General features: G+C 39.1%; 1 protein-coding gene across 1 annotated transcript in view; it reads right to left on the reverse strand.

Moving 5' to 3' along the window:
* Nucleotides 1–290: 290 nt before the first annotated feature.
* The window catches only part of LOC135469350 (kinesin-like protein KIF28), a 28,623-nt gene continuing 15,646 nt past the window's right edge, over nucleotides 291–13,267 (reverse strand). Inside the window, exons 9-23 of the mRNA XM_064747978.1 lie at nucleotides 12,293–12,435; nucleotides 11,056–11,137; nucleotides 10,586–10,707; nucleotides 9,839–9,899; nucleotides 9,576–9,702; nucleotides 8,210–8,467; nucleotides 6,932–7,039; nucleotides 4,908–5,053; nucleotides 4,337–4,465; nucleotides 3,863–3,997; nucleotides 3,381–3,547; nucleotides 2,944–3,032; nucleotides 2,626–2,764; nucleotides 2,100–2,315; nucleotides 291–1,763 (exon numbers count right to left, since the gene is read on the reverse strand). Of these exons, the coding sequence (XP_064604048.1) occupies nucleotides 1,600–1,763; nucleotides 2,100–2,315; nucleotides 2,626–2,764; nucleotides 2,944–3,032; nucleotides 3,381–3,547; nucleotides 3,863–3,997; nucleotides 4,337–4,465; nucleotides 4,908–5,053; nucleotides 6,932–7,039; nucleotides 8,210–8,467; nucleotides 9,576–9,702; nucleotides 9,839–9,899; nucleotides 10,586–10,707; nucleotides 11,056–11,137; nucleotides 12,293–12,435 (2,086 nt within the window). The 3' untranslated portion in view covers nucleotides 291–1,599. The remainder of the gene's footprint in view (nucleotides 1,764–2,099; nucleotides 2,316–2,625; nucleotides 2,765–2,943; nucleotides 3,033–3,380; nucleotides 3,548–3,862; nucleotides 3,998–4,336; nucleotides 4,466–4,907; nucleotides 5,054–6,931; nucleotides 7,040–8,209; nucleotides 8,468–9,575; nucleotides 9,703–9,838; nucleotides 9,900–10,585; nucleotides 10,708–11,055; nucleotides 11,138–12,292; nucleotides 12,436–13,267) is intronic.

Consider the following 13,267-nt stretch of genomic DNA (forward strand, 5'->3'; position numbering starts at 1 on the left):
GCCGGCCTGTTTGTATATGGCACTATGGCGGCCTGTTCTTGGCCGGCACTCAGCCGACGTGTTCGTCGCTGGCACCAAGTCAGCCTGTTCGTGGCTGGCATTAAGCCGGCCTGTTCCTGGCTGGCACTAAGTCGACCTGTTCGATGCTGGCATGAAGCCGACCCGTTCGTGGCTGACACGAAGCCAGGTCTGAAGCGAGGTTCGTAAAACTTCGTATGAATTCTGTCAACTCCATAAACGAACGGAATGGCAAACAAAATGTAAACTAAAACACCAGAACTTTACTGATAAATGGTATAGTTTATTCAATGATCATCAATGAACGTTTGCTGTTGAGTTTCGTCAGATTTACCCTCAGCAAGTGAGACAGGACGGGCATGACGAGTTCAGTATGTAAGCCCTGAGTATTCAAAACAATTCAGAGCAAAGTGTTTCGTTTTACAGCTCGCGTAGCAATTCATGAAGACAATGTATAACAATGTTTATTTGAATGAACGCGATATGAAAGTATATCATATACGATTATCTAACAAATGACCGTGACCTAAGTTATGGCTTAGTCACAATATTAGCACATTTAACGCACTCAGACGATGTGCGGTGATGAGATCATTTGGAGAGACGACTAGGTATTGGATTTCGAAGCACAGCAGGCACGCTTTTTTGTTTGTGTAGATGTATATAACATATCTTCATAGAAACCAAGGATTTGCCTATATCGCAGGACGGGACATTATATCAATGAAATCATAAGAGTAAAAGTATATATACAGGAATTTACGCTATATTACAGGGCAGAGGATGATATTTGGCCCCATTCCCAATGGCCTGTTTTCCCATTTCCAGCCACAACTGTTCCAATTGCCGACTGATTTCCCAAAATACACGCTTTTCAGATATACACACTGCTTTTCTACTGAACAGGGAGGGTAAGACATAATATGAGCAGTTACGGTTTGTGCGTGTGAATTGGGTTAACTTAAATATGCATTGGCGAGTTTTGTTCAAGGAATGTGGTCTAGATTAAGTAACAGTTGACTCTATACACATAGTTAAAAATCCCCAAATATGCGGTTTTGCATTAAAATGTTACCAATCGTGAGCCCACAAGCTCTTCCCTAAAATCTGGATGTAAATCGGTACGAGTACACAGACCGGTAAAAGCTCCTGTTGACTAGAGAAGTCCATCACAGTGTATTTTACCATCATAGCTGCTCTAACGGTGATGTTAACAGGCAAGAGAAGTGTTGGTGATGGCAATCATGGGATGATGAATGAATATACAAAATGACCATGACATACCCTTGAGCCATTACTAACATCTCAGTTAGGATACAGTGACGCTTCGGACGTAATGCTATAGCTCAAAACTGACCCTGGAGTAAACAGAAACCATTTCCACCATCAGACCCAAGTCTGATAACCCTGTCCAGCCAGGTTTTCGCACATTCATAGTTGTGTCCCTTGGCTAAAGGTGACCCCTTGTCATCCCAGAGAGGGTACCCAACTCAGCTCATCTAGGTAAGACAGTCGAGTGCAGGTCAGGAAACAAAAAGATTCCAGCTATGTCAGGGTTTAGACTGATGGAATGATATCTTATCAGTGTTTTTGAAGTTGTGATTTCCTGATCGTGTTCGTGACAACTTCCTTCAGACTTAGCACTGTCACAGCCAAGTGTTCTTCCGTGGCTTTGATGTTGTCATGGTAACGAGAGACCTCAGCTCTCAGGGCATTCTTGTCTGTACTTTTTTTCACACCAATATCTGTAAGTCACAAAAGACGATATTAAAACCTTGAACAGATTCAAAATTTTTGTAAAATACATCATGTGAAATTAATGCCCTGTGTGTAGGCTTAACATACATCTACATCGCAGATTTAGGCGGGCAACACCCAAGCAGAAGGCAAACATAGCGATTTTTGTCATGAATCATGCTGAAGTTTGCAAATACGATTCAAGGTTTATGTAAAGAATTTTCTCTACTTATATTTTTGCTTTTAGACCTTGAACGTACACGGCAAACGATTGTCTCGCAATCCGCCAGTCTTCTAAATCATGCTACACTACCGTCTTTAGTTCAGAACGTAAGACAACTTACTATTGCCTTCACGGAGGTTAATCAACCTTTCCTGTACATCCTTGATTTCTCTGAAGAAATCTCTCAAGCCTTTGGCCAATTCCACATCGAATGTAGAGCTGGGTTGTTGTGAAGAGTGATGGTGATTAGATACTGGCGAGCTACTGCTCCTGGAATTGGATCCTGACGTCATACGTCGCGGAGCTCGCGGGGGCATAGGTCGTGAATCGTCGTCATCTGAAAGGATAAGAGACCTGGTGAAGCTATGACATCAGTGGAAGCCTACAGTGAGTGATAACAATGCGGTGAGACTGGCGATGGAACTGGTTGAGAATACAGGCCCACTTAATGCGAAAGGCGCGTAATAAGGGGAGAAACGATAGACCTCTGGTGATTGAGCCACACTGCACCAACCAGAAATTAAAATAATTTCGTTCATCACACGAAAAACGTTATGCATACTTTGGCAAATCTGACGAACTGGTTAAAAATACATACCTATAGGCCAACAGGTAAGAATACGAAACAGGTAATGTAACAGGTGTACCTTCTCCGATCGATGACGTGGACTGCCTACGTCTCTGGAACTGTGCTGCTTGTCTCATGTGCTCCAAACTTTGCTTTAGTTTGAAATTTTCTCCACGTAAAATGCGATTTTCCTCCAGCACTTCTTCCAGTCCCTTTTCCTGTCAAGCCAGTAGCAAAGTGCTTAACATAACTATACAGTTTTTAATTTCCTTTCTATATGGCTACATTGAAAATCTCAAAAAATTGCGTAATATCATGACACTTAATAAGGAATAACATTAACAATAAACATGAGGCTCTAATCGGGTGTACTTATAATGTAGGATAAAACACCTACCTTGCCACTGCTTCTGCCATGGTAACCATTAACGTAACCATTCATGTTGGCCGAACAAGGTGCCGTTGACTTCTGGTCACTGGTCTCAACTACAAAGGAAAAACTGAAGAAGTCAAACACTTTTTTTGTTTCGTGTGTTTGTCATTCTGTATCAGTCACTTTTGTCCGATGTTCCATTTACTGGAAATGATCACTACGCAGACACATCATGCTGTCGTAATAAGTTGGACAAAATGCGTCGTTAACGTCCTATTTACATTTAAATTGGTATTTAAATAAATTGCTAGATTTCTGTGAATGGTCTTCAACCTTTTACAAAGCCTACAGTTTATTGCGTACATTCAACAGCTGTTTGGTTTTAGAGAAAAAAGTCTCAGTAAAACTCATTCAACGGATTGCAGTCGTTTCAGATCCGTTTGGGATGGTGTAGTACGTACACTGCGTTCCCCAGAGTTCCAGTACCAGGGCGTCTGTTTTCAGCACGTTCAGGAACTCCTCTGTTACCTTCTTTATGGTGAAGCGTTTGTTATAGCCCAGCTCGGCCATGTGATTGCCCCAAATAGTAGTGGTTTTAAGATGCTCGTCTGATCCAGGTATGTTCGCCCTGACAAATTTATACATGTATAATCAATGTGTGTATACCGTGAATGAAAACTTCCAAGACCTAACATTCCTCAGTCATTTTTCTCTCTTTGTAATTTCACTACGTTTTGTTCAGTGGAGAAGAATGAGTGAACATTCCCGAAAATATTCATCCGGTGTTAAAGGTCATTGTCATATAACACAGCAAGGAACTTAACTCTACCCTTTACTCCAGTAACTTTGATTTGTAAGTTATGCAAAAATTTGAGGAGAGTGATGCCTGGTGTTTATGGGAACGTATAACAAAATACACCTGTCACCCTAACGCGACTATTACCTGAGGTAGACGCCCCTGGAATTGACCTGTTCCACCCACCTCACCCCCATTACACGGCTCAAGGTCACCTTGAAATGTAGGGGCTTCTCCAGCAGATCATGGGGTTCCAAAACGGCGTTCTCATCGACATTGTTCCTGTAAAATTAAGCAAACAAATTTCACTTTATCGGGTACAATCCGTAAGCTGCAATTGTTTTTGTTATAATATATGCTCTAAACATATCGATTTTAAGGCTGCATGGAAAAGAGAAAAAGACCGGCACTCAATAGGCCGCCACCGCTAGAGGAACATAACCGTTAACCAATGAAATCAATCCTCATCTTAGATTCCTTATGAATTAATTACCGGTAACAAAATGAATTGTCCATTTGGGCTGGAATCCAAGAAAGAAATCATTAGCAGCGATATTCAGTTACGATATCAGGCAGATATGAAAGACAGCTGATGAATACGATAGAACCACTGAAACTCACTTCCCGTCCTGTGTACACGGCATGATCTTCACATGAACCACAGCTTCTTCCTTCCCTCGATAGTTGTGAAGACTAAGGTGTTCATCCGTGTCCAGGTGGTAGCTTAGGCTCTGCAGCCAAATGTGGCAACTGACAACAAGAACAACAGCGTTCTCTCTTCAATGGCTGACAAATCTATTCCATTTGTTATCGGCATACATTCACTGTGCGTGATTTCATACCCTACAGCCTCAGCAGTTATATCGAGTTTCATGGTTGAAATGTATGAAAAATGTAACATACATTACCAGCTGGTCATTCAGGTTATAAGTAGTAGCTAAATCGCATGGTTTCACTACAGCTAATATGCCTTTCAGCAAATCAGGTAGCCGGCTCGGACCCAGCTCCAACTGGTTTGGTTCAGTCAGGAGAGAGACGGTTACTTGACGGTTTATTTCTGGTATTAAACCTCACCGTCTTCGTATAAGTAAAACACTTGATTACTGTATCAAACCACAATTCAACAAATAAATAAATAAATAATGGTGTACTTGATGGTACAAACATGGTACAATACTTAAGCGTAACTAACCTGCCTAGGAATATGTCGTCAATGGGGTCCCAGAAGGGGTCCTTCAGCTTGTCCAGACTTATGTTTTCTCCATCCAGATAATTAAGATACATCTCATCAATCAGGTTTTTGCGGTTAACAAACTTCTCTCTGGACCAAATCCAAACCTGATTTAAACCACAAAATTCTGGCTCTTAAATTTAACAAACTTCTCTCTGGACCAAATCCAAACCTGATTTAAACCACAAAATTCTAGCTCTTAAATTTAACAAACTTCTCTCTGGACCAAATCCAAACCTGATTTAAACCACAAAATTCTGGCTCTTAAATTTAACAAACTTCTCTCTGAATCAAATCCAAGCCCGATTTAAACCACAAAATTCTGGCTCTTAAATTTAACAAACTTCTCTCTGGACCAAATCCAAACCTGATTTAAACCACAAAATTCTGGCTCTTAAATTTAACAAACTTCTCTCTGGACCAAATCCAAACCTGATTTAAACCACAAAATTCTGGCTCTTAAATTTAACAAACTTCTCTCTGGACCAAATCCAAACCTGATTTAAACCACAAAATTCTAGCTCTTAAATTTAACAAACTTCTCTCTGGACCAAATCCAAACCTGATTTAAACCACAAAATTCTGGCTCTTAAATTTAACAAACTTCTCTCTGAATCAAATCCAAGCCCGATTTAAACCACAAAATTCTGGCTCTTAAATTTAACAAACTTCTCTCTGGACCAAATCCAAACCTGATTTAAACCACAAAATTCTGGCTCTTAAATTTAACAAACTTCTCTCTGAATCAAATCCAAACCCGATTTAAACCACAAAATTCTGGCTCTTAAATTTAACAAACTTCTCTCTGAATCAAATCCAAGCCCGATTTAAACCACAAAATTCTAGCTCTTAAATTTAACAAACTTCTCTCTGGACCAAATCCAAACCTGATTTAAACCACAAAATTCTGGCTCTTAAATTTAACAAACTTCTCTCTGAATCAAATCCAAGCCCGATTTAAACCACAAAATTCTGGCTCTTAAATTTAACAAACTTCTCTCTGGACCAAATCCAAACCTGATTTAAACCACAAAATTCTGGCTCTTAAATTTAACAAACTTCTCTCTGGACCAAATCCAAACCTGATTTAAACCACAAAATTCTGGCTCTTAAATTTAACAAACTTCTCTCTGGACCAAATCCAAACCTGATTTAAACCACAAAATTCTAGCTCTTAAATTTAACAAACTTCTCTCTGGACCAAATCCAAACCTGATTTAAACCACAAAATTCTGGCTCTTAAATTTAACAAACTTCTCTCTGAATCAAATCCAAGCCCGATTTAAACCACAAAATTCTGGCTCTTAAATTTAACAAACTTCTCTCTGGGCCAAATCCAAACCTGATTTAAACCACAAAATTCTGGCTCTTAAATTTAACAAACTTCTCTCTGAATCAAATCCAAGCCCGATTTAAACCACAAAATTCTAGCTCTTAAATTTAACAAACTTCTCTCTGAATCAAATCCAAACCCGATTTAAACCACAAAATTCTGGCTCTTAAATTTAACAAACTTCTCTCTGAATCAAATCCAAGCCCGATTTAAACCACAAAATTCTAGCTCTTAAATTTAACAAACTTCTCTCTGAATCAAATCCAAGCCCGATTTAAACCACAAAATTCTGGCTCTTAAATTTAACAAACTTCTCTCTGAATCAAATCCAAACCCGATTCAAACCACAAAATTCTGGCTCTTATATTTAACAAACTACTCTAGCTCCCAGCCACAGATACAAAATGATTAAAATGGGAAGCTGTTAATGGCCTTTTCTCTTTATCAAATGTAAACCTCATTGTGCTGATACCCTACTGGTTTTACATTCTTAATTTAACAATGGGTAACTAGCAGATAACTAATATGTTAGTTATCTGTTATTAATGGTCAAATCATTTTCATGACACAAGGCGAACAAGGCCACCTAATAACTATTACTGCATTTTGTGATGAAATTTAAAGTGTATGTGGATTGCTTCCGCTCACATACCAGTTTGGTCTTTGTATTCATCACTCGTACAATCACATCTTTCCTTTTGTCTCGGCCTTTAGGGTCATGACTTGTGAAGCTTTTAATTTCCAGAGAAAAATGCAGTTTCTGAAACATCAATAATTTGTTACAATGGAAATACGTCCAAAGTAAAAGTAAAACACTTTCTAAGCAGATGCCAGAAAGTGGCAGTCTAGATGGGTGATTGGAGGTTCATACATCGATTGGGGGCGCCTCTGCCAGGAACAATAGGTTCATTTTCCTGAACTTTGATATCCTTAGGAATCAAGCTCATCTACCCGACACAGTTCTCATTAAAATACTTTGCTGAACTGTGATATTGTTTCACAGTGACTTGGTATCAAATCATGCGCAAATAGAATTGACCAGACGTCTAGATGTTATCAAGTTTGGACAGATTTACGCTATGATAAAGGTCTAATTTCAAGAAATTTTCTAGTCAAACCGGAAACGGAAACAGTTTCCATGTGTATTTATACATTTATGAAGACAGTCAAGGTAGCAATATTTATTCCTGTTTGAGTGCTGCTTTAAATACATATCAATCAATTAATCACTTAATAAATACTTTCTTATTAATCTTGTATATAATTAAGGCTGTTAAATGAAGATTTGGAGTTTCGCACTAAACAAGACCAAGCCTCGAGAAACCGAAACGATCTTAGAGTTAAGTCAAAATTTCAGCCATTAAATGTGGTATGTTCCTTTCCGTTATTTTAGCTGAAATTTGTTGTACAATGACTTATCCAGAATTTACGTTTTAAAGCAAAATTTTGACCTTCTAATCTAAGAAACAACAAATTTAAAGTTATTTGAAATTTGGACTTCGTCTAAGATTGCTTCGTGACCCCGGGGTCAGATGTCCTCAGCCAAAGGGCTGTGTGTCAGGACTTCATCCGTAAGAATCAAGATCATATCAGATACCAGGAACAAACTGGAATGTACCAGATGTTTACATTAGCCTCAACCTGGGCTTTATCCACGGACTATGAAAACGTGAGGAGACTTGATTTGGAAATCATATCTACAATATCCTTTGTCTTCCCTTCGTCGTGAAAGACTGATGGCTGCTTGTCTCGTACGCCACCAGCTTTATTTACTATTTATATAATTATTTATTACACGTTCTTTTGGGGACTAGTGTTTGGTGGTTGCTTCTGGCATGGGTCTGGCGATACTCCACTCGGAACGCCATTTTGTGGTCTCTGGGTAGTAAAGCGTAAGAGTGTCACCTTTCAAGTGAATATCCACAATTACCTTGTTCAGTTCCTCGCTGATACCGTTCGCTTCAGCTATCTGCGGCAACAAGCTGACGTAATCCTGGAACACCAGTGACATCTGGGCATCTCCGCGGGTATCATTTCTCAGCTCGGGGTCCAGATTTGGCCTGACCCCCTCGGACTCAGCTAACTCGGTCTGCATGAACGTGTAGTCATACTGAGGATCGTTACGTCGACGCTCTGACGGAAACCCCACGAACAGAAACAGGTTGTTCGATCCCAACTTTAGTCGATCCTGGAAAAAAGGAGAAAAGAAACAGATCAATTTCCAAAGGCTAACTTTGATCACCATTAAAAACCGTCCAGTAGAATTCGCTTTTCTAAGGAATTCATGATGTAAATATACAGTGTTTTTTTTCAATGGCCAGAAGTCCAGCACCTAGACTTTACTATATCGGAATCTGACAAACTGTTTCACTATATCCGAATCCAACAAACTATTTAACTATATCGCTGTGTGGCAAACATTTTAACTACATCGCTATCAAGCAAACTAACTATGTCGCTGTCCGACAAACTATTTAACTACATCGCTATCAAGCAAACTAACTACGTCGCTGTCCGACAAAACTATTTAACTACACTGCTATCCGACAAACTATTTAACTATATCGGAATAAAACTATTTAACTATACTGCTATCCAACAAACTGTTTAACTATACTGTTATCCGACAAACTAATTAATCGGAACTGGACACACTATAAACCAACGGTAAAGCGGCTTGCTTCTTTTCAACCATATTTCGTTCATTTTCACCGCTAAGGTTTAACTATACGCAAATCCGACAAAGTATTTCACTATATCTCTCTCCGACAAACTATTTAAATATATCTCTCTCCGACAAACTATTTAAATATATCTCTCTCCGACAAACTATTTAAATATATCGCTATCCGACAAACTATTTAAATATATCTCTCTCCAACAAACTATTTAAATATATCGATATCCGACAAACTATTTAAATATATCAAAGTCTGGCAAACAATTTAACTATATCGAAATCCGACGAACTAACTATATAGCTGTCCGACAAATTATATAACTGTATCGGCAACGGCAAAATATGTAGGTACATAACTATCCGACAAACTATATTGTTATCCGACAACTAATTAATTACATCGGAATCGGACACACTATAAATCAACGGTAAAGCGGCTTGCTCCTTTTCAACTATATTTCGCTAATTTCGACCATTCAAGCGAATCTAACCGTGTTCATTTTATTCTGACCCCCAAAAATATCGATGCGAGATACACCCCGTATTTAGTTTTCTTTTCACAAATGTGTGAAATAAATCACAGAGAGAGACAGTAATTTAAAGCTGCCATGTTTACCAAATGGTTCAGTTTTGTTCTCTTCTTCACAGTGACGCCATTAACAACCACCAGACAATCCGGTCCACAAGGCTGTATAAACATGGCCGACTTCTCCATGGTTACGACTGTGTGCTTCGGCTGAATCCTGAAAACAAAACTTTCCCAATTATTTTATTTATATTTCAGATAGGTAATATAGATTGCAATTATATGATATAAAATATACATTTTTCGTTTTTTTTTTAAGAATTATTTGTGATAACAGATGTTGCAAATCTTACCCAAACCCTCGGAGTTCTATATCTAAACCAGGGGAGCCGATTCGACCGATTGTGCACGTTTCTGAAATGGGGAAAATACGGGAAAACGTTTTATTGCAACAAGATCAAAATACTTTAATCTAACACTTTACAGCTGGGTTGGATAGTGGTGCAGATTTGGACAGAATACACCTATTTGGTTCGAAGAGTGTAGGTTGTCTGACGGAGATTCTGGATAACTCCAATTAATTTCCGTTTCTGAGTATTTCGATTCAAAAATTAAATATAGCATGAGGTGAAATGCACTAATTTGGAGAGTCTACGTCGAGGACTGCTTAAACCCTCCAACAAGGTGAGATGCGCATCGATCAGTCCAAGTCAAACACAGGCCTATATGAAAAAGTTGCTCAGTAACAATGACAAGAACTTACTCGCCGTGAAACAATGATAACATACTGGTGGTGAAGCGAGGTATGGATAACTTAGTGGCCGTGAAGCAATGCTAACTTACTGGTGGTGAAGTAATTATAGCTTACTGGTGATGATTTTGCAGTGATGATTTTCTGGTGGTGAAGCAATGGTAATTTACGAGTGGTGAAGCAATGGTGATTTACTTGTAGTGAAGCAATCGTAATTTACTTGTGGTGAAACAATGGTAATTTACTAGTGGTGAAACAATGATAATTTAGTGGTGGTGAAACAATGATGGCTCAATGGCCGTGAAGCATACTTTACTAGTGATGGAGCAATGAATCTGTGATGACTTACTGGTGGTGAAGCAGAGTTTGACCACATTGGATAACATGGGGTCTTCGTTGACGTTGGTAATATGAGGGCTCTTCTGCCAAGATTTTCCTTCTTCCTTGCCCGCGGTCTTCTCCCAGTCTCGCCTGGTATCAGAATATCCACATTGATACACTAATGTAACAGGCAGATGATTGCCTGATTTATGTTATCCTTAGCTTACATATATGTATCCCATGACATGGTTAAAATACTACCAATATGGCGTTATACCTCAATCATTCATTCGTTCGTCTGTGTATTTAGTGTAACCTGAGATTGATTCAGTGTATTTTTTGTACTAGGGAGATAGCACAATGGGAATTCCCTTTCGCTGCCGTTATTCAAAGACTGCTATCTGACTGTTTTGAATCTCGCACTGTCTCGCGTTACACGGGAGAATGTTAACAATTATGATTTAGATGCTGATTAGTTCAAATTGATGCAACACTCACCTGGCCGCCTCTAATCGCTGTTCCCATGACAACTCCATGTCTCGCATCTTATTTTCATTCTCCTCTAGCATCCTCTGAAGTTCTACACAAATACGGCGGAACAGAATGCAATATACTGAAGATGGTCTCTCTTTACGGCAGCACCAGATACAAAAAGGACAAAACACGTGTACAGACTGAATGAAGATTCCTGATTGTTATTATATTTATTATGTATTATTGTTATTATATTTATTATGTATTATGTATTATGTAGATCTTGACTAAATCGTCAGATGGCCAGTTCACTTTGGTCTGGTTATTTCAAGTAATAACAGGTTATTGGAAGTGGTTAACGATGGATAGACAACCAGAAACAGAACTTTGTTGTTGGGCTGATAAACCTGTCATATTGCTTTCAAAATTAGTCTACAATTCCTGGAACAAGCAGACCAGGAATTTCGGGCACACGGATTAAGATATCCTCGACACGCTATAAATATCCGATAATTTATTTGTAACATATCTAATTTGCGTGTCAAAGATTTAAAGTTCTTGTCATCTCCTGAATCACAGCCTTGCAACCAGAGTGCAGATGCCCAATATTATATCATACATACAGTGAAATACAAACTCGTCTTAATAAACATACAGTGCTTGTGGCAAATCATTTTGCTTGTTAGCAACATATTTTTTTAAAAACTTCATGCATGATATTAGAAAAATAACCAAAAGGGTAAACAGGCACGCTAGTCACGCATAATTTAATATGTTAGTGCATGTAGTTGTGCTCTACTCCTCCAAAACACAAAAGTGCACAAAAGTCATGCATTAATTCCTAAGTGCTGTTAACCCCTTCCCAAGATGCACTGGGTCAGAACATTCCTCACCTTCAACCTGTAATGTGGCATCTGAAGTACAGTAATTAACAAATCCAATTAGACTTTACGCCAGATTAAACTTATTCCGTTCGTATAAGTCGCCAAGAGCCATAACCGATCTTCTGCAGAAATTTTATGAAAACGGGCTAAATTGATGTTTGTGTAAATATTAGTGATTATAATGTGCGAAATAAGATACGCAATAAAAAAATAACCTCGCCAAAATAGGCACTTAATGAAGCTAACGGCCAATCGAGTTAGGTCTGGGCGATTATGACAGAGAGGTTTTACACAATGGTTACACTTCCAGCAAACAGAGACAAAGAGACTTGCAGGTATTACAGTACAAGCGACAAAACGTCAATGAGCTGACTAACCGTCATGGTTATCTGCCCCTGTCGATGCCTGCTGATCCTGGCCTAACATTTTCATCAGACGCGCGTTCTCTTCCTTCAGTTCGCGAATCAGTCGATCAGTCGGACTTTCATTGATCACAGCTTTGTTCTGGATCTTCTTTGCCCTGTTTTTGCAAAAACAGACGCGAAAAAGAGTATCAGAAAGATTAATAAAACGGAAGCTACATGGTATTATAGCTCTACAAACACATAATAAACAAATAATCATTTCACATTTCCACCTATGTTTATGGTGTGTCCATTTCCGATTTCCATGTACCATACAACTGACGAACTACGCAAAGCACGTCGTTCTGAAAGGACTGGGGATCTTCATGCACTTAAAAACCTCTTAGTGTTGGTTTGGCCAAGATTACAACATGTGGTCGACTCGTCTGACTGTTTACGCTGTCTAAACCTTCTAGATTACAACATGCGGTCGACTCGTCTGACCGTTTATGCTGTCTGTCCCTTCAAGATTACAACATGCGGTCGACTCGTCTGACTGTTTATGCTGTCTAACCCTTCTAGATTACAATACGTGGTCGACTCGTCTGACTGTTTATGCTGCCCGACTCTTCTAGATTACAACACGTTGTCGACTCGTCTGACTGTTTATGCTGTCTGTCCCTTCTACATTACAACACGTGGTCGACTCGTCTGACTGTTTATGCTGTCTAACCCTTCTAGATTACAACATGTGGTCGACTCGTCTCACTGTTTATGCTGTCTGACTCTTCTAGATTACAACACGTTGTCGACTCGTCTGACTGTTTATGCTGTCTGACCCTTCTACATTACAACACGTGGTCGACTCGTCTGACTGTTTATGCTGTCTAACCCTTCTTGATTACAACATGTGGTCAACTCGTCTGACTGTTTATGCTGTCTGACTCTTCTAGATTACAACATGTAGTCGACTCGTCTGACTGTTTATGCTGTCTAACCCTTCTAGAT

The sequence above is a fragment of the Liolophura sinensis genome, chromosome 6, assembly GCF_032854445.1.
Source record: "Liolophura sinensis isolate JHLJ2023 chromosome 6, CUHK_Ljap_v2, whole genome shotgun sequence".
Classification (NCBI taxonomy): domain Eukaryota; kingdom Metazoa; phylum Mollusca; class Polyplacophora; order Chitonida; family Chitonidae; genus Liolophura; species Liolophura sinensis.